This window comes from Megascapheus bottae, chromosome 14 (assembly GCF_031878675.1).
Source record: "Megascapheus bottae isolate mThoBot1 chromosome 14, mThoBot2.hap1, whole genome shotgun sequence".
In the NCBI taxonomy this organism is placed as follows: Eukaryota; Metazoa; Chordata; class Mammalia; order Rodentia; family Geomyidae; genus Megascapheus; species Megascapheus bottae.
In genome coordinates, this window is record NC_143522.1 from 22,167,841 (window position 1) to 22,190,364 (window position 22,524).

At 35.8% G+C, this 22,524-nt stretch overlaps 1 protein-coding gene across 4 annotated transcripts in view; it reads right to left on the minus strand.

Annotated features, from left to right (window-relative positions):
* Eml5 (EMAP like 5) overlaps positions 1-22,524 on the minus strand; it is a 102,694-nt gene that overhangs the window by 67,734 nt on the left and 12,436 nt on the right. For all 4 annotated transcript variants that reach the window (XM_090344675.1, XM_090344676.1, XM_090344674.1 and 1 more), the window contains exons 3-10: positions 16,191-16,289; positions 12,159-12,227; positions 8,394-8,579; positions 7,341-7,476; positions 6,300-6,501; positions 5,715-5,852; positions 2,934-3,190; positions 573-785 (exon numbers count right to left, since the gene is read on the minus strand). In XM_090344675.1, coding sequence (XP_090200801.1) covers positions 573-785; positions 2,934-3,190; positions 5,715-5,852; positions 6,300-6,501; positions 7,341-7,476; positions 8,394-8,579; positions 12,159-12,227; positions 16,191-16,289 — 1,300 coding nt within the window. The remainder of the gene's footprint in view (positions 1-572; positions 786-2,933; positions 3,191-5,714; positions 5,853-6,299; positions 6,502-7,340; positions 7,477-8,393; positions 8,580-12,158; positions 12,228-16,190; positions 16,290-22,524) is intronic.

Genomic DNA, 22,524 nt, shown 5'->3' on the forward strand with positions numbered 1-22,524 from the left:
AAATAATCTTCCAATAAAATTTCATATCCCAAAATAAATGTGACATATTTTGATTTAGCAAAATATTTTCTTTAGTGGTTGTGGGGCTTGCACTCAGGGTCTGGGCAATGTCCCTGAGCTCTTCTACTCAAAGCTAGCACTCTACCACTTTGAGCCACAGCTCTATTTGAGTAGTTAACTGGAATTAAGAGTGTTACGGGGATTTTTTTCTGGGGCTGACTTTAAACCATGATCCTCAGATCTCAACCTCCTGAATAGCTAGGATTACAGATGTGAGCCACCAGTGGCCAGACGAAAATAAAATTCTTCGTGTATTAATATACATATTTTAAGAACATGTCTTTTTATAAGAGAGAGAATAAATTGTTCTGAAAGAAAAAATATATTTTTTTTGTTTGCCAGTCTTGGGGCTTGAACTCAGGGACTGGGCACTGTGCCTGAGCTTCTTTTCCACATGGGTAGTATTCTACTTCTTGATCCACAACGCCACTTCGAGGAATTGAATCCAGGGCTTCATGCATGCTAGACAAGCACTCTAATACTAAGCCATATTCCCAGCCCCCCAAAGATACCTTTTTTATAACACGGGTATCGGAATAATTTTACAATTCCATAGTCATCAGCTGTAACTAAAACTTGGCCAATATAGTTTCCATCTACTGAATTTATATTGTTACTATCTGAATACTTGGGCCAAATTCCATTTACTTCAAGTCCTGAAATACATGTCCATGAAGCCCAGTGAACACCTTTTATTTCTTCTTTACTTGTTACTTCTTTTCCTCCTAAAAGCAAATTAGACTTAAATTAGGAAGTGATTTCATTTCATTCTTTTTTTTAAACTAACGCTTAAAGTGCAACTGAAATTAGCAATAGAAAATTTTAAATAATTTTCTACCTCAACACATAAATAGGTAAGCAAGTTTGGGTAAGCTCTACCATTTGAGCTTCAGCACCACTTCCGGCTTTTCTATGTATGTGGTACTAAGGAATCGAACCCTGGTCTTCATGCATGCTATGCAAGCACTGCACCACGAGATCAAACTCCTGGCCCATTGCAAGAGATTTTTACAAGGCTACTGATAAAATTATACTGATTCAGAGGCACACAGATTTGAATGTGATTGTTACTTTAGTAGGTTCAACCATGTAGAAAATAAAAGTTTTATAAAATTATGAAACTCCTTGGTACAGTTAACACACACTAAAAAAAAAAGTCCAAAAGAATGATAATAAAGTAAAGCTCTATTGGTGTGTAGGCAGTATCAGCTGGAGAGGGGAGGGTGAAAGGAGAGTGAATGTAAAAGGATACGGTCCAAGTATCCATGTGTGAAAACACAACAATGAAACTTGCTAAAAACTGTTCTGTAAAATGAGAATCAGGGTAAGAAAGAATGATAGAAGGAATGAGTATGGGATATATTATATGCACATATGGAAATGTCACAATGAACCTTCCTTGTACAACTTCCACTTATGAATAAAAATAATAAAAACTGAATTTTACTCAATCATGATGCAGATTAGATATAGCCTAAATTATAAGAAAAAAATCAGATATTAAGAAAATCTAAGCTACAATAATTAAGGAAAAAAGAACTAAAAATGAAAGTATGATTATAAAAGAATATATTTTCATTTGACAAGAGGATTTTTAGAACTCAGTAAATATTCATTGTACCTAGATTATTAATGAAAAATCTTTCAGGGAAATGCATTAATTTAATTATGGGGAAAAGTCTCATTAAGTAGGCTCTCAGAAAATAGTGACTAGTTTACTAAGTGTCATAGTAAATGAAGTACTTTGCTGATAGATTCTATTCTTTTGTGACTATCAGTGTTTTAAATCTTTAATAAGGGCTAACAACATGGCTCAATGGTAGAATACCTGTATAGCTAGTTCAAAACTAATTCAAACCCCAGTACTATCACATAAATAAATAGGTTTTTGATGAGAGCTATTTTTAGAAGTTTGTTAGCTATATTATTAATAGTCACAATGTTTTTAATTTTTCCTTGAGCTTACAACGTGAATGCTTTTTCTAGCTATTTTGCTCAAGGCTGACACTAAGAAACCATTCAGAAGCTGGCTTCTAGGGACTGGGAAAAGTGGTCAGGATGCAAAAAAGTTGGTCAAAGGGTATAAAGCTTCAGCTACACAGAATGAATTCAGACCAGCCCATATATAGTATATTGACTATCATAATTGCCAAATGGTATGCCTGAAATGGCTATCAGAGGAAGATCTTAAATGTTAGAACATGTTGGGTTTAATGATGTATGCTTATAATTCCAGGACATGGGAGTTAATGCAGAACTGCTATGATTTCTAGGCCATCCTAAGGCACATGATTTCAGCATACACACAACAGTGACTGTAAGGTGATGGATCTGTTAATTAGCTTGATTGTGGCAATTATTTTATTTATTTATTTATTTTGGCCAGTCCTGGAGCTTTTAACTCAAGGCCTGAGTACTGTCCTTGGGCTTTCTCAAGGCTAACACTCTGCCACTTGAGCCACAAGACTATTTACAGCACTTTCTATGTATGTGGTACCGAGGAATCAAACCCAGGTCTTCGTGCATGCTAGGCAAGCACTCTACCAAACTCCCAGCCCCGGTAGCAACTATTTTATAGTGTACAATGCAGGTATATACATTACATTATATATGCTAAATATATATATATATATATACACACACACAATTTTATATGCTAGTTATATATTAGTAATCTGGAGTAGAGAGGGAAAAACTACAAAAGGATGACAATATCATGATAAAGGCCACAATACCAGAAATATTAGTTTAGATTATCTTTGGTTTCCTATGACCAAGCTATATTTCATTTCTAGCAAAATTAAAAAATATTGTACAGACACTAAAAATCTGTAAACTATATACTATTGCTTTAGTTTGCTGGAAAATTTTACCTGGCATCCTATAAAAATGTCTTTTCCCATGTCCATCATTTGTCTGTAAATGTTTACTATCTGAGGACCAGTCCAAGTGAGTGATGAAACTAAGTGATCCAACACATTCGCCAACTTTTTTATAACGCTGAGCAACTCCATATACATCAACTGAGCTGTCATTGCAGCCAACAGCAAGGTAAGTTCCATCTGGTGAATATTTTAATTCATGAATTGCTTCCTTCCTATCTTTAATATGTACAACTTCTGTCATATCTCTGTTAAGAAAAAAATTAAAACAGTATGAATAAATGTCATCAAAAATTGCTTTAAATATCTACACTATTACTGTAAGGCTATATTAAGTGTTTATAAACTATCAAAATTGATAGGCATAGTTCAGCAATAATTATTTTACTGTATAAAAACATATGCCAGACCAGGAGTTTGACCTAGTAGTAGAGTACTAGCATGCATGGGTTCGATTCCTCAGTACCACATACATAGAAAAAAGCCAGAAGTGGTGCTGAGGCTCAAGTGGTAGAGCTCTAGCCTTGAGAAAGTCCAAAGACAGTGCTCAGGTCCTGAGCTCAAGACCAGGACTGGCAAAAAAAAAAAAAAGAAAAGAAAAGAAAAGAAGAGAAGAGAAGGGGCTGGGAGTTTGGCCTAGTGCTTGCCTAGCATGCATGAAGACCCGGGTTCAATTCCTCGGTACCACATACATAGAAAAAAGCCGGAAGTGGTGCTGAGGCTCAAGTGGTAGAGCTCTAGCCTTGGGAAAGTCCAAGGACAGTGCTCAGGCCCTGAGCTCAAGCCCAGGACTGGCAAAAAAAAAAAAAAAAAAGAAGAGAAGAGAAAAAGCCAGAAGTGGGGACGGGGAGTTTGGCCTAGTGGTAGAGTGCTTGCCTAGCATGCATGAAGACCCGGGTTCGATTACTCGGTACCATATACATAGCAAAAAGCCAGAAGTGGTGATGTGGCTCAAGTGGTAGAGCCCTAGTCTTGAGAAAATCCGGGGACAGTGCTCAGGCCCTGAGCCTGAGCCCAGGACTGGCAAAAAAAAAAAAAAAAAAAGCCAGAAGTGGTGCTGTAGCTCAAGTGGTAAAGCTCCAAGAAATGTTTCTCTTGAGCCATGAATTTGGCCTAGTGGTGGTAGAGTGCTCGCCTAGAATGCATGAAAACCCAGGTTCAATTTCTTGGTACCACAAAACGTAGAAAAAACTGGAAGTGATGCTGTGGCACAAGTGGTAGAGCTCTAGCCTTGAGAAAGTCCAAGGACAGTGCTCAAGCCCTGAGTTCAAACCAGGACTGGAAAAAAAAAAAAAGAAGTAGAAAAGAATGATAAATTTCAGTTTATAAATTACTTTGGTCTTAAGTACATTAGACTACTTCCAGACTCAGAGAATAAAATGAAACAAACTCAAAGGTTTTTGTGATAAAATTTCTTTGTAAACATTGAATTTACTAATAAACACTATAATTTTTCAAACAAGCTGTTATAATGAATGTAATTTTGGATCATAAAAATTGTTCCTTTATGAAATAACTTATTACTTCAATAATATGTCTGAATATATAGCTTTATTTACTTAGCACTAGTTATTTTTATTCATCTTTTCTCACTACTATGTTTTTCTATTTCAACCTCTTTGACCTTTTTTTTTTTAACTGAGACAGGCTTTCATTATATACTTCAGGTTAGTGACCTTAAACTCACTATGTATCCACAGCTGGCCTCAAATTCTAGATGCTCTTGTCTCAATCTCCCCAGTACTGATATTACAGATATGTACCACCATATACAACTTAACAGAACACAAATTCTTCCCTTAGAGACCATGCCAATTTGGAAAGAAAAATTTGCTAGGCTCCAACTCCACAAAAACTAGCAAGCAGGACCAAAGGTATCACAAGTGATACAAGCACCAGCAAATATGAGGGCTGAGTTCAAATTCCAGTACTTCAAAGAAAAAAAACAAGATAAAAAGAAGGAAAAGTACTGAAAGAAGAGTAAGACTAGATTAAAGATAAGAAGGAACCAAGGAAGGGTAGAATTCAGTTTGAGAATAAAATTTGAGGTAGGTCACATCTGTAATCCAAGCTACTAAGGAGGCTGACATCTGAGGATCAAGGTTCAAAGCCAGCCTAGGCACTAAAGTCCCTGAGAATCTTATCTCCAATTAACCACTGGAAAAACCAGAAGTGGTGCTGTGGCTCAAGGGGTCGGGCAGTAGTCTTGACCTGAAGAGCTCAGAGACTACACCCAGGCTGAGAGTCCAAGCCCCACAACCAAAACCAAAAAAAAAAAAAACCAACCCAAAAACTGAGATGCTCTCCAAGTCTAAAAGTGGAGAGAAGGAGCTCGGTGTTGGTAATCCTAGCTACTCAAGAGGCTAAGATTTAAGGATCTTGGTTTGAACCCAGCCTCCAGCTCAAGCAGAAAAACTATGAGACTCCCACCTCTAATGCAAGAATTGTTTTCAATGTGTTAATACACAATCAACAACAAAATACTATGGACCTATTTTTCATAGCCTCATGTTCAGTGGCAGGAAAGAAAAGTCATGACACAAATGTATAGCTCAAAAGTATAGCTAGTTATCTATGAATCACTTTTAACTCCCCAAACCAAAGCTTCTGAGTTTAGTTTTCTAATAAAACTTGTAAATATTTAATGAAGCTAATATCTGAAACATATTAATACAAAATGGGAAAAATGATGAATGGGTAAACCAATGAAAATTATACATGTTAAATGCGTAACAGAAAATTACTGTTTCTATTTCTACCCTAATACCATACCTGACTCTAAGTACAGTGAATGAGCCATCCTTCATTCCAAGGGCAAGATGGATTCCATCTACATTTATAGCTGCACAGCGAATTGGTTCTTCCATATTACACCTTGCTATTAATGCATGATCTACTAGGCTCCAAATCCTGCAACATTTAATTTAAAATTTGAGAAGAACAGTTAATAATAAGTCTTAAATTTTCTTTATTTAAATTTTTTGTTTAAAGCAATAATCTCTTTTTTTTTAAACTCAGGCATTCTTTCTTAGATTTTTTTCACTCTAAGCTGGTGCTTTACCAGTTCAGCTAAACGTCTACTTCTGGCTTTTTGGTGGTTAACTGAAGATAGAAGTCTCCTGGACTTTCCTGCCAGGGCTGGCTTCAAACTATGATCCTCAGATCTTAGCTTCCTGAGTGGCTAGTAAGCCACCAATGCCCAGCAATTCTATTAATTTTTAAGTTTCTTTTATGTTCATTTGATATATTCTAAGCTACAGCATACTTACATCTAAGTATTTTTTTAAGTTCTAAGTGTTTCTAAGGACCAATCTCAGCCTTTTGAATTACTTTGTGAAGTAAATTGTACTTGATTACCTGACTGAACGGTCATCACTTCCAGTCACAGCCAAAGGTTTAGTGGGATGTACAGCAAGTGCCCAAAGTTCACCTTCACAATGCCCTTGCATAATTAGGAAAGGTTTGTTTCTTTCATGTACCACAATTTCAAAAATTTCACTGTCTTGTGTTCCAACTAAAATGTGGTCACCTCTCCAGCAAACACTTCTCACAGACAAACCTATAAAAAGTACATTTAATATCAATATTAAAATTGTTTTTAGTATCAATCTGGTAACATAATGCCAATCTTTCTCATTGGAAATCAATTTTTGCATGTGTGCATGAGTGTGTAAAAGTGCATGCACACTCATCCTCACACTGTTCCTGTGGCTAGTGTTCTACTACTAGAGTCACAGCTGCACTTCAGATTTTATGGGGTGGCTTTTGGAGATAAACGTCTGATGGACTTTCTTGCCAGGACTGGCTTTGAACTGAGACTCTCAGCCTCCTCAGTATCTAAAATTCTGCATGAGTCACCAGCACCTGGCTTCATTTTTGTACCTTTTATATCATGAATGTGAAATAGAAGAAAATAACCCAAATCTTTGATTCATAATCTCAGTTTCTCTAATGATCCATATTGTTTTCTATGTGGAATATTTCTCTTTTTTCTTTTCTTTCTTCTTTCTTTTTCTTTTTTTGTATGTGTTAATGGGGCTTGATCTTGGCTTGGGTGCTTGCTGTCTCTGAGCACTTCTGGTCAAGGCTACCACCTTACCCCTGGGCCTGGGCACTGTCCCTGAGTTCTTCAGCTCAAGGCTACCACCCTACCCTTGAGCCAAGCCACACTTTCCGTTTTTCTAGAGTTTAACTGGAGATAAGAGTCAGGTTCTTTCATGCCTGGGCTGGCTTTGAACCTTGATCTGCAGATCTCAGCCTTCTAAGTAGCTAGGATTACAGTGTATAGAGGTAAATCAAACTTGTATATATTCTTACAAAACATGCATGTTTACTGAAATAACAATTCTTGGTTTATCAAGAATTTGCCCCATACTGAAGCATTTATTTCATTATTACCTTTGTATCCCTGTTCTGTTTCCCTGAGATCAATCACAGTAATTGGTTTAAAAGTTAAGTCCCAAAGACGAATACAGCCATCTCGGCCACCAGTAGCAAATCCTTCTTCACAGGCATTCATGGTAAAAATTCCTGCCTAGATGAAGAAACAAGTAATTTAACAATATAAACTTCTGAAGAATATTTGTTATACAAAATTAAAAATCTATTTAGCAATATTCATATATGATATAAAAATAAGCAAAACATTCAGAAAACAGAAAAGAAAATCTAGAAATAAATTTAGGAACTTAGTATATAATTAAGGTGGTAGGTAATGACAAAGACCTAACACAAAAGAAAACAAAGTTAAATTTTACAGGACATATAAAATGAAACTATAGAGGGCTGGGAGTGTGGCCTAGTGGTAAACTACTTACCTAGCACGCACAAAGCTCTGGGTTCAATTCCTCAGTACCACAGAAAAAGTTGGAAATGGTGCTGTGACTCAAGTGGTAGAGCATTAGCCTAGAGAAGGCTTAAGGACAGTGTCCAGATCCTGAGTTCAAGCTCCAGGACTGGTGGAAAACAAACTGAATTATAGAGGAAAATTCTACATGCAAAAATAAAATTTGGGGGGCCAGGAATTTGGCCTAGTGGTAGAATGCATGCCTAGCCTAAACAAAGACCTGGGTTTGATTCCTTAGTACCATACACACAGAAAAAGCAGGAAATGGTGCTGTTGCTCAAGTGGTAGGTTTCTAGTCTTGAGAAAACCCAAGAATAATGCTCAGGCCCTGAGCAAAAGCCGAGGATTGGAAATAAACAAAAAAACAAACAAATAAATAAAATTTGGGGGGCCGGGAGCATAGCCTAGTGGTAAAGTGTTCGCCTAGCATTCATGAAGCCCTGGGTTCAATTCCACATACACAGAAAAAGCCATAACTGGAGTGGTGGTTCAAGTGGCAGAGTGCTGGTCTTGAGCACTTAACTGATTAGAAACAGTATGTTCTTCTGTTGTAAGAAAGTTAAGTAGTTACAACTTAAGAATTTGTAGTGTCAAAATGTACTTACAGTATGGGCTCCTTGTATTGTTCGTATAAGATTAACTCCTTTCCAAACATATATATCCCCACTGAGTGCACCAGAATACGTTAATTCATCCCGTGCACAGGCGAGGCACAAGATTGTCTGAAGGTCACCCGTTTTACCAAAGACACCTCGTTTTGGGGTCAGAGCATTTCCACATAAACTCCAGAACTAAAAGGAATATAAAACAGTCAATTAAAAAATAAAGCTTAAAAAGTAGAGCATTTCCAATACTTGGATGCTAGCAGCAGCCAGAAGTTATCTAGGTAATTGCCTTATGATACAATAGCCTTCAGTATTCACATCCTCATCCTAGTGCTGTCAAAAGCTATGGTATAGCAAATAAATCACTGTGCTTCAATCTTTATCTGTAAGAATAAAGACTTTGCTAGTTTTTTTAAAAAAGACATATACCTTCCGTATCTTGTTCTAAAAGTCTATATGGAACTTAGGTACAAAGTTGGAAATGAGTAAGTTTAATAAGGTACTTCAGGGGAAAAAAATGGGAATAAGAGCTAGCAATGAGAATGAAGACACAACATCATGCACTAATAGGAAAAGGGCCAAATCTAATATTCAATCACTGATAGAAATAATAAAGATGGGGAAAGACTGTATGTTACTCTCATCATCATTTCAAAATTGAACAATTCTTCTATTTATAAATCTTAAAAAACAAGATAGCACTGCTGGCTCATGCTTGTAATCTTAGCTACTCAGGAGGCTGAGATTTGCAGTTTACAGTTGGAAGGCAGCCTGGTCAGGAAAGTCTGTGAGACTCTCCAATAAATCACCAGAAAACTAGAAGTGGACCTGTGGCTCAAAGTGGTAGCGTTCTGACCTTAAGAACAAAAGTTCGGGGACAGCACCCAGGCCTTGAGTTCAAGCCCCCACAATTAGAAAAACAAAAACAAAGACCAAGAACAACAGCAAAAAAAAACCCATAGTAAGATAGCAACCCATTTATAATGACTTAATCTTGTTGTAGAGATAAAAATCATACATGAATCTTCATGACCAGAATTTTTACTATATTATTTGGATTCCACTAAATTTTGTAGAGGAGGAAAAACTCTTTAATGTAGCACAGTGGAGGCCGATACGCAAAATAGTTCTGTATGAAGAAAGTAGGCCCACAGACTAATTTAACTTTAAACTACCATAAAAAGTAACAGTTCTTCAAAATTAAATACTTGCTTTTTTTGTGTGCCAGTCATGGTAGCTTGAACTCTGGGCGTGGGTGCTGTCCCTGAGCTCTTCAGCTCAAGGCTACTGCCCAATCCCTTGAGCCACAGCACCATTTCGGTTTTCTAGTGATTAGCTGGAGATAAATCTCTTGGTCTTTAGTGCCCAGGCTTCCTTTGAACAGCGATCATCAGATTTCAGCCTCCTGAGTAGTGAGGATTGTAGGCGTGAGCCACCGGGCCTGGCTATACATACTTGCATTTTAAGGCTTGATGCCTAAAGAACTAAAAACTATGATACTTGTCCATTCAAGTATCTGAGGGGTTTAATGTGTAAAAATTTTAAACTTAACAGTGATATAATTTGCATAAGAACAGATAGTCTCTTCTTTTCCACAAGTGCTAATCTGAATCTATTATTTTCTCTTATATCATTGATTCTCAAACTTGACTTCATTTTAGGATCAAGTAAGAGGAATTACAAAATTTCCTTAACTGCGATAATAATTGAGGAAGAATCTTTGAGGAATTAAGCTGAGATTTCCAAATGCTTTTGATACTCAACAGGAGTTAAGAATCTAGGTCAATACCATCCAACAGAATTTTCAGTGAAAATTATCTATCTATAGATTATAGGTAGGTGGATGGATGAATGGATAGATAGCTAGACAGACAGACAGACAGACAGAATAACAAAAGGTGCATAGAAATGAATTTTAAATCTAACTTTAATTCCTATTTAAATAGCTATATGTAGCTAGTGGCTACTGTACTGAACAGTACAGTTTTAGATCATCTTTGGAACTCAGTTCCGTTATATGTATTGCTGCAAAAGATGACTACAATTTTTTCTTTCACCTCTGATTGACTATCAGAGGAAATAGAAAATGTGGCTCACAAAAAAATATGGTTTGAGCTGGGTGCAATGGCACATGCCTATGATCCAAATTACTGAGGGGGCTGAGACCTGAGGATCACAGTTCAAAGCCAGCCCCGGCACTAAAGTCCATGACATTCTTATCTCCAGTTTATCACCAGAAAACCAGAAATGGTGCTGTGGTTCAACAGGTAGGCCTCGAGCTGACAAGCTCAGGGACAACACCCAGGCCTAGAGTTCAAGTCTCACAAGTGACCAAAAATATATATATATATATATATTGATGCCAGGTGCTGGTTGCTCATGCCGGTAATTCTTAGTTCTCAGGAAGCTAACATCTGAGGATCAGGATTTAAAACCATCCTGGGCAGAAAAGTCCATGGGACTCTTATCTCCAATATATTACTCCGAAAAAGCCAGAAGCAGCACTGATGCTTAAGTGTTACAGTACCATCTTTGAGCAAAAGCTCAGCGTCAGTGCCCAGGCCCTGAGTTCCAGCACCAGAACCTAAAAAACTATATATATGTTTTTGTTTTTGTTTTAAATAATCAGGCACAGGGAACAGAGGCCTGTAAATACATGACACTCCATTTCCAATTAGGAAAAAAACTAGACTGAAGGCATGATTCTCTATCTGAACAATGTTTAAATTATGTACTGACAAAAAGCCTTCACTATTGGACTGGGAGTTTGGCCTAGTGGTAGACTGCTTGCCTAGCATGCAGGAAGACCACAATTCAATTCCTCGGTACCACATACATAGAAAAAAGCCAGAAGTGGTAGTACTGAGGCTCAAGTAGTAGAGCCTTAGCCCTGAGAAAACCCAAGGACAGTGCTCAGACCCTGAGTTCAAGCTCCAGAACTGGCAAAAAAGAAAAGAATATTCTCACTGACTTTGAGGGTTTTAAAACCTGAAGGATAAGAAAATACTACAGAATTTGCATACACAAAGTAAATAGTGGTTACCAATGTTGAAGGCAAATGAGAAGACACACAATGAGAAAAAGGAAAAAACTCCAGTACTTTCAGAAAGCTATCCTATACAGAACACTGTAACAATAAGCACTTAAAATATGCTACATTTGTAATTAACCCTGAGAATGGTAAGAGCAAGCATAGTATCAAGACATGAAAAGAAAGCTCAAAGGGTGTTAGATGGCTCATTCAGGTTAAGTATCTAATAAACAGCAGGACCAACTCTATCAATTTTGCTTCTTCAACTCCACTGTAGCTCTATGAATAAAAAACTTCTTAGGTGACTTTGCTTCTTATTCTTAGACTTCATTTGTAACAGAAATACGAAGAAAAAAGATGAACACAATGAATCCTACCTCATCAGACTACAAAACCCTTTATGCACAGAAGTTGTTCAATTCCCAATTCACATTTATATCCCTCCCTTATACTGTCCCAAAATGACTACACAATAATATTTGTTAGACGAACACAAGAACATTAAAAAGTTAACATTTTAAAAACTAAGAACTGTCAACATTCTGAAACTACCTTGAATTGTTAATAGTATGATATGTACAAAAAACTAAATATAATATACTATATAATATGGCATAGTATAATATAAACTATATTATATATTATATAATATACAAATATATTATAAATATATACTATTATTTAAATATAATATAATAAATATACTATTATAAAAAACAAGACCATTCTAGTACCTTGATATGTTTTACACCACAGCTGACAAGTTTATTTGGCTGGTACAAATCCCAAGAAATATCAAATATCTGTAAATAAATCAGACTCATTGTTAAAATATTTATTTCCAACATCACTTAAGAATTATGTCAAAAAGAGCAAGTGGTCCACACCTCCATCTATCAAAATGAAGGCAATATCAATATATGATAACTAGAATCCCAATTACAAACTCACGTAAGAAAAAGTAAATATGAAAACACATGATAAGGAATAAAAGCTATTTATTAGTTTTAACTTCATAAAGAGTAAATTAAAAACTGATACTGTTTATTTATTTTTAGGCAGGGTACTACTAAATAGCACATGGTGGCTTCAAACTCAAAGTCCTCCTTTCTCAGCAACATGGTATGAATCAATATGCCTTGCTCTATCATGCCCACTTCCCACCCCTCGAGCCCCTCCACTCCCACACACACACAATAGTTTATTTGCTTATAGCTAGTGCTCTACCTCCTGAGCCAGTCTTACTTTTTTGCTGGCTAGTTGGAGAGGGAGTCTCTTATACTTTTTTGGCCAGGCTGGTTCCAAACCAGGACTTCCAGGTCTCGGCTACGTGACTTGCTAGGTTTATATGTATAAACCACTAGTACCCAGCTAACTTTAATTTTTTTTCTCTGTGTGTTAGGTAGTCCTGTGTCTTAAATGAAAGGCCTGCTATTCCTGAACTTTTGTGCTGAAGGCTAGCACATTACCACTGGAGTCACAGCTCCACTTCTGGCTTTTTGGTGGCTGATTGGAGGTAAGAATCTCACAGACTCTCCTGCTCAGGAGGGCTTCAAAACCATAATCCTTTGATCTTAGCATCCTAAGTAGGATTATAGGCATGAGCTACTGGTACCTAGCATTTTAATTTTTTTAAAAAATAACGTGGCTCATAAATAATAATAGTTTAACATAATTAAGCCATAGGCAAATACTGCATAATTTTATAGAGGTAAAAATTTTTTAAATATATAGTTAAAAATTAAGAATATTTCTATAGTTTTCTACACAAACATTTACTTTCATAAAAATTTCAGACATTTATCTCACACTAATATTTTCCTTTTATTACTCTATATGAGGCAACTAAAATTAATTTATACATACTTAAATTTCAGAGGGTCCAGGTTTTGTTCATATATTATATCCTATAAATTCTAAATATATACAAAATATTTTTGCTACAAATGAAATAAAATATGCATTAGAAACACATAATAAATTAATAAAAGACAAAAATTTTTTAAATAACTGACTTAGTCTACCATCACTACGTTTCTTGGACCCTTGTATGCTTTAACTTATGATGCTTATACGTCTAAAAATTTTCAGTTATATCCTTATGAGAATACCTTTTCCAATTGATGTTTAACTAATAATACAGGTCATATAAAAATATATCAACTTTGCCAGGCGCAGGTGGCTCATGTTTGTAATCTTAGGTATTCAGGAGGCTGAGATCTGAGGACTGCAATCCCAAACCAGCCAGGGCACTAAAGTCTGTGAGACCAGAAAACCAGAAGTGGCAATGTGGCTCAAATGGCAAAGTGATAGCCTTGAGCTAAAGAGCTCAGGGATATTACCCAGACCCAGAGTTCAAGCTTCACAACTGACCAAAAAAAAAAATATATATATATATATATTTATATATACACACATATATGTATATGAACTTTAAAATACAATCCACAAAAATACTCCAAAGAAACACAGACTCCAGTTTCTCTCATTTGTGTATGTCTAGGATAGTCCTCCAAGAGGATCACAATAGCTCAATAGCTCAATATGACCGTAAGTATATATGATCATGACACTAAGTGAAATGAACTCCAAGATATAGAAACAAGAGGGTTTTTTTTGTTACTGTTGTTTGTAATGTATTGTATGAAGTTACCTTTCTTTTCTTTTCTTTTTCCCCTTTTTATCACCAGTTGTCACTGTATTTGATTTTGTTACCCTGTATCTTATAGACACGTCTATTTGAATGGTGAGACAAAGGATAAAGAGTGAACCAATGCAACAGCAATACTCCTAAGACAGTATGTTGGACTTGAACATTACAACTTGGAGGGGAAGATGGAGGGAAAGGGAAAAAATGGGAGAAAAATGTTCAACCAGAAATGTACTTGTGTATGTAACTGTAACCCCTCTGTCTATCACCTTGACAATAAAATTAAATCAAAAGTAACATTGTATTGATATTGTTTTTATAATTAGTAGTAATATGTAAAGTACTTTGATCTAAGTAAATAAGGACATACAGTTGTCAATAAAATATGTTACATATTATGTGCTATATGTATTAGTATGGTAACAGGATCCTTCATGACTATGCTAAAAATCAAGTATTTTCTTTAAAAATGCAAATAAATTGACATGTTTTTTTACAGCATTTATGGATTCATGGATTCTTATAAAACAGAATTTTTCATTTCAACAAATAAAATTATATATTTTATGATATTTCCTAATGTTTATTAAAGTGGCACAATATTTAATTTAAAAAATAGCTGCGAGGGGCCGGGAGTTTGGCCTAGTTGATAGAGTGTTTGCCTAGCATGCACAAAGACCTGGGTTCGATACCTCGGTACCACATACATAGAAAAAAAAAGCTGGAAGTGGTGCTGAGGCTCAAGTGGTAGAGCTCTAGCCTTGAGAAAGTCCAAAGACAGTGTTCAGGCCCGGAACTCAAGCCCACGACTGGCAAAAAAAACAAAAACAAAAAAAAACTAGCTATGAAAGAATTATTTTAATTAGTAGTCTAGGTATTAGAATAAGGAATATATATTTTACATGCTTCTAAAATAAAACATGTTAGGCCTCTGAAAATTTAGTTACACCTTCTTTCTTTATTTTATTCATTTTTAATTTACCTACAGTGCAAAAGTTTAATATTTATTTATTTTTCAGTATTGGGGATTGAACATAGGGCCTTGTATATACTAGGCAAGCACTCTACCACATAGTAACAACTCTAACCCACAGTAATAAATTTAAGTTCACACAAGCCATATCAATGTTCACCTTAACTAACATATATGCAACATATTAGTAGTAAACCAAACTTAACAGACCCTAGACAAAAATCACTTAACTTAAAAACTGATACTTGAATACTAGGTATTTGTATATATCAAATGGTACAAATCAAACACTAAATAGTTCTTTACAAATCAATTATATTTCAATAAATCTGTTTAAAAAACTGCAGTTCACTACACGCAGCCTCTATGAGATGTGGTTGTTGTTTTTAATGTGGTTGTTGTTTTTAATGTACCATGTGAAGTTATTTCTTTACTCATTTTTTTTCCCTGTTGTTGTTGTTTCAGTTATGGTTTATCTTCTGTTGTTGTAACTGACTTTGGTACCTTCTTACTATATATACACAAGATAATATATTGGAAATAAACATTACAACTTGGGAGGGAGTGGGGGGAAGAAAAATGGGAGAAAAACATAGAAGGGGTAAGAATGTTCAAGAAGTAATGTACTCACTACCTTATGAATGTAACTGTAACCCCTCTATGCATCACCCTGACAATAAAATTAAAAATTAAAAATTAAAAAAACCTGCATAGCTTTTCCAAAAGCAAATAGTGAGTTAAAAGTTTTATTCTAACATTACATATTGAACCATATTTTTGAGTCCTATTATACACACTAAGATTTTATAGGCATGTACAACTGTACAGCTTTATTGAGATATGATTCACATACTCTAAAACTTGTGAAATTCCAGTGCTTCTTGGTACACTCACTGAATTGTAATGACTACAGTTTTAGAACTTCTCATTGCCAATAAAGGAACTCCATAACTATTAGTAGGAATTCTATACTCTCTTTCTTTCCCCAAAATGATATAATTTTAATTAACTATAGTGTATATATATATATATATATATATATATATATGGCAGCAAGAAGACACTGAAGAATACAATATCCTGAACTCTCCTTTAGCCTTTTTTTAATCCAATATCATTAGACATCCTAAAGAGAATACTTACCCTATCTGTATGACCAGGAGCCATGGACAACATTTTCCCCCTTTTCCAGTCCCAAACACAAACTGCATTCTTTGAATCGAGTCCAACTGAAACTAAGCGCTGGATAATGTCCAAAAGTCCAGGAGGGAATAAAAAGACAAACAAATCAAAGAACCACCAAATTATAATTGGCACACAAATTCTACCTAGTGAGTTTTACAAACATCAAAACTTACATCTCGTAGATCCCACAGAAGGAAAGTAGATCTATTTTATGTTAGTATTTGTGCATAGATATATATTTTTTCACGCTAAGAAATAGAAGAATGACTTCTATTTCTAATAGCAGGATTAGAAAAATATCCTACAGGTGATTCCAACCCAATTAAGCATTCTAGATAAAATATAAAAAAAGAATTTTAAATCACATTGCCTAGAGGCTTAAGAAATCAAGAATAAGAACAAAACCAGGTTCTCAACGGGAATCCTGGAAGTTAACAGATAGCCTACATCTACTCTAAAGGTGTCAAATGAATCCTGGAACTCCTGATTTTTGTATTGTAGAGCAAAGGGGATTGGAGATAAAGTCTAGTGCTTACCAAGATAAGTACCTGACTTACATCTAGACCTCTACAGTAGTAAAGCTCTCCGAACAAGGTACAATGAGGAACACTCTCTTTATTAAGAAAGGGAGCAATGCATGAAGAGCAAGTCGGGAAAGGGGGTGGGGATTCTCCCTGAACATCTGTAACTAGAAGAATATTTACATTGTCATAAAACCTAAATTCACACTAATATTGACTTTTCAAGCAGGAAACTTCACTCGGTGATCCTATGGAATGGTTGTACTTTCAAGCAATTCCAACAATATGTATATAGGCAAATATAAATCCATATAAGAGAATGCAACTTTCAATTCTTTCCTCAAAGAATTTCTATATGGAAGAAATTCAATAAAAACAAACATAAGGCCAGGTGCTAGTGACTTAGGTCGGTAATCCTGGCTACACAGGTCGCTGAGATGTAAGCACTGCAATTCGAAGCCAGTCACAGCAGGAAAATCTTTGAGACTCTTACCTCCAATTAACACACTTAAAAAGTCAGAAGTGGAGATATGGCTCAAGTGGTAGAGCACTAGCTTTGAGTGAAAAAGCTAAGGGACAGCACCCAGACCATAAGTTCAAGTTCCAGTACCCACACAAAAAAAGAGAGAGAGCCTGGTGCTTGTGGCTCATGCCTATAATCCTAGCTACCCAGGAGGCTGAGATCTGGAGATCAAGGTTCAAAGCCACACAGGGCACAAAGACTCATCTCCAATTAACTGCTAGAAAATGGGAAAGTGGTGCTTGGCTCAAGGGTAAGGTGGTAGCCTTGAGCTGAAGAGCTCAGAGACAGCCGTCCAGGCAGAGTTCAAGTCCCATAAGCCCCATAACCTGAGAGAGGGGGGAGGGCGGAAGAGCACAAGCAAAATAAATAAATCTCAGTGGAAGAGTTAAATAACACATCAGGTTAAATAACACTGGGAGATGAAAGACAGTTGATAAAATGAAACAGGATGAATGAAAGAGGGTTAAAAAATGTGAAAGGTGGGCCAGGATCATGGCCTAGTGGTAGAATGCCTGCTTAGCATGCATGAAGCCCTGGGTTTGATTCTTTGGTACCACATACTCAGAAAAAGCTGCAAGTGGTGCTGAGGTTCAACTGGTAGAGAGAGTGCTAGCCTTTAGAAAGTCCAAAGACAGTGCCCAGTCCCTGAGTTTAAGTCCCAGGACTGGAAAAAAAAATGTGAAAGGTACTATTCTAGCCAAGACTTCAAATCAAGTTTTTCGTAAGGACTGGTCTGATTAGTGAAGATCAGTAGTCAGTGATCTGCCACATGTCAGACAAATGTTGTTTTAAAGGGATTAAGAAAATACATATTCAAAATATAGTATGTTTAGTGTTCAATATCTAATAAAACAATACTGGCATGTTTAAAAATATAATGCCAATTACAAGGGTGGAAGGAATCAAGTCAATAGAAATAGATATAGAAAATATACAGATAATGAAATGTGGACTATATAACCAGTTAAAATAAAAATGCTCAGACAAAAAGATAAAGAGAGACATAAATCAGGAGCCAGTGACTAGATCTTATGATCCTAACCACTCAAGAGGCTGTGATCTGGAGGTTAGTGGTTTGAGGATATCCAAGCAAAAAGTAGCTCAAAAAAAAAAAAGACAGAGGGAAAAAGGGTTATTATTAGACATAATAACTGAAAACATTCTAAATTTGATTAAAATAAATCCATAAACATGTTAAACAAATCTCAGGCAGAATAATCATCCACATAGAAAAACCATATGTTAAGACACATAATTATTGAACTGGGTTTTAGTGTACTAAGTCCACTGTTAAAGAAAAACATTCTAAAAGCAGTCAGAAAAGAATTTTTTTGTATGAAAGAACAAATATAAAAAAATTATCCTATAGATGGAGGTATACATTAAGTAGTAGAGCATTTGCCTAGTATGAGTTCAAATCTAGTAGTACAAAAAAAATTAACTATCCAGTGGTCTCATCTAGAGCAATGTAAGTCAAAAGACAGTGGAAAATCTCTTTACAATGTTAAAGGATGAGGGAGCGGAGAAGTCACCTGAAACTATATTCTTAACAAAAGTACCTTTTGAAAAGTCAAAACATTCCCTGCCCCCCCAAAGCAAACAAAAGCTGGTAAATAGAGGGACACACACATATAGTCTGAGCTCCTTGGAAGCTGAACTAGGAAGATGGCTTGTCAGCAAGACTGCATACAAGATACAATAATCGAAGTTTTTTTCAGACAGAAGGAAAATGATACTAAATAGAAACTTATTTTTACACATATAAGCAAGAATCCTCAAATGGTAAATCTGTAAATAAAACATTCTTATCTAAAATTTCATTTAACTGGTTATTCTGTCATTTGTATGTTCCCTGACAATATCAGAATCAAATAAGGAATTAACAAGGACATTATCCAGAAAATTCTTCAAATATTTGAAAATGACAATAACAGTTACTTCTAAATAACTAATGAGTTGAAGAAAGTACAGGGAAAATGTGAGGGATAAATTCTTGGAGGATTATTGGTTTAGGGAATCTACAACCATCATGCCAATTTCTGACTATATCCTGTTTTCACAACTTATGTTTTTCTGGAATACAGCCACACTCATTTCTTCACACTGGCTATGATTGCTTTGAAGCCACAGTGCAGGATGAATCGCTACAACAAAAACCATATGGTCCACAAAGCTTGAAATATTTACTATCAGGTTTTTTTTCTTTCTTTCTTTTTTAAGCTTAGCAGAGTGCAGGTTAGCACATAAATTCTGGCATCAGACTGGCCTGATTAGCTGGTGGGCTTTGGATAGTTAGCTATGTAACCTCTCAGAGCCCTATTTTCCTCACTCATTAAATGGGGATAATACACCACAGGGATAATATAAAAATTAGCATTACGAAGGAATTAGAAGAGCTTCCTGACATATGTCACATAAAAGTTTTATATCATCAGCATCATTACTATTAATTTAATATACTATAACAGCTTCAAGAACCCATACACTTTATTTGTCCAACTGAGTAACGCTATCTAAAACCCAGTTAAAGCTTTAAAGGGCTAGGAATATAGCTTAATGGTAGTGCATGCCTAGCATGCATGAGGCCCTGGGTTCAATTCCTTGGTACCACATAAACAAAAAAATTCGAAGTAAAAATAAATAAAAAATAGCTTTAAGGAAGTAGAATTATGGTGGTCAGTGGTGGCTCACACCTGTAATCCTAGCTATTCAGGGGACTGAGATCTGAAGATCATGATTCAAAGCCAGCCTAGGCATGAAAGTCCGAGTCTTTTATCTCCAATTACCCACCAGGAAACTGGAAGTGGCACTGTGGCTCAAAATAGTGAAGCAATAGCCTTGAGTTCAGGACAGTGCGCAGGTCCCAAGTTCAAGCCCCATGACTGACAAAGTAGAATTATGATCTGAACCAAGTGGGAAAAAAGAATTGCTCATATATAAAAGATACAGAGCCAGGTGCTAGTGGTTAATGCTTGTAATTCTAGCTATTGAGGAAACTGAGATCTTGGATTTCAGTAGAACATTGGTCTTGAGCACAAAAGCTCAGGGACAGAGCTCAGGCCCTGAGTTTGAGATCTAGGAATGGCATGCATGTGTGCATGCACAAGCACACGCACATGCACACGCACACACAGATGCAGAATGCAATCGGTAACAATTTTATATCAAATCAAACTAGGAAAAAGCCTGTACAGGAATAGAAAATTATTTCCTCCTGCTAAGAGTTAATAAGAATTAGGGACTACCTAGTATCTATCTAGAAGATATCTACAAAGATACCTGCCTCTTGTTATAGCATAGTATAAAGACAAAAATGTCACAAGACAAATATAAACTGCTGAACAGTTCTTTCTATTGATGTCTCTTCTTTTTGGTTAGGAAACCTCAACTGGCCAAAAACTTTCAAACTTCATGCATCCAAATAGAGACAGTCCTAGAGAAGTGACTCACTGGTAGAGTAATTATGTAGTATAAAGCAGCTAACACTCAATCTACAACCTCAAAGGAAAAAATATAGAATGTCAAAGCATCTACCTTATAGGCAGCATCAAAGTAAGCATAAGAAAATGAACTCTGTAGGCATGGCAACCATATAATGGCCCAAATCTACTCCTTAAGCAGAAGACAAGGAACAAGAAAGAGGGCAAAAAGACCAGGTCAAATACTACCTCTTCCAGTTTCTACTGATTTGAGTAAGATGGAAAAGTAATAGAAAGTGCATTTCAGATCCAGGAGCCCAGAACCTCAAGACCCTAATGCTTTCAAAGCAAAGCCAGTAATTCAATATGTCTTGCCAAGAAGCATCAATGGAAAAGTAGCAAGAACTAGGCTGGAGAGTTAGCCAGAAGCCAAAAGAAAAAGTAAGCTTTCTTGTTTTACAGTTTCAGAATGAACAAATACTGAAGTCCAAATGTGTAGTAATGGATGTATATTGGACACTCAGATTACTGAAAGTTGAGAGAAGCCAGAGCCACTATGGAATGGAAGGCCTAGGGCCAGATAATCATTTGGGGAATGAGAAACTAAAGATTTCTGATAAACACTAACATGAGATAAACACTAACATTAGTCTCCTTTAAAGATAATAAACAACAATCAGAGAGAATGAAGAAAATTTAAAAAAGAAGCCTCTACCTAGTTTCCCAAATCCCTCCCCAATCCTATCCCCAAACAAAATATTACTTGTGCCCATTAGCTGAATTGGAAGTAGTACATCATTCAAATAAGAAAAATGACCTACCATATACTAGAAGAATCTCATGCGTTCCTGCAATTATAAAACAAATTCAAATAAAGTGTAGTTAAATGATTAAACTTCTGATTCTACTATAAAGCACCCTGCAATTTCAGTGTTTTGGTATAATAAAACTTTTGGTATTACAGATCACAAATCTTAGAGAGGATGTTGGGCTTAACTGAATAAACAGTGATCAAATGAGACTGAAAGCCTTTGTAAGTACGTTAGGGTTTAGAAAGACAATGAAGGGCCAGGAGTTTGGCCTAATGGTAGAGTGCTTGCATAGTGTGCATGAAGACCTAGGTATGGATCCTTTGGTACCACACACATAGAAAAAGGCAGAAGTGGTGCTGTAGCTCAAATGGTACAGCTCTAACCTTGAGAAAGTCCAAGGACAGTGCCAAGGCCTTGAGTTCAAGCCCTAGGACTGGCAAAAAAAAAATACAATGAAAGAGAAGAAAACGCAAGAATTCAAAAACTGAGGTATATATAGATAACAAGAAAACTAAAATGCACTCGGAAAAAGCCAGAGTTCTGTGTTATCCTCATCACTCCAATATACTGTTTTGCAAAAATGATCATCTATAAGTGCATGTTTTAAAACTCAAACGTAAACTGAACCATTTTGTTTTATGCCATCTTACAGCTAACAAGTTTCTATGTTCTTATTAACAAAATGATTGCTTTTTTAATGTCCACGCTATTGTAAGTAAGCCCTGAAAATCAAGTAATATTAGGGCATCAAATTAAATAACTTAGAAAAATAAAGTCCAGCATTTAATACATTAATCCAAACCAAAGGGCTACAGAAAAAATCTATATTCTATTTTCTGAAATGGCATGTATATGCTTAGGAATACAAAGAAGAAATATGAATATTCTTAAAAGTTTCTCCAAGTAGGAAAGGTATAAATTAATGTATCTACTTGACAAGCATTTCTTGAAAACCTACTGTGCACCTAGTAGTCATATTATTTCTCTATAGACACAAGAATAAAATTCAGACATTTC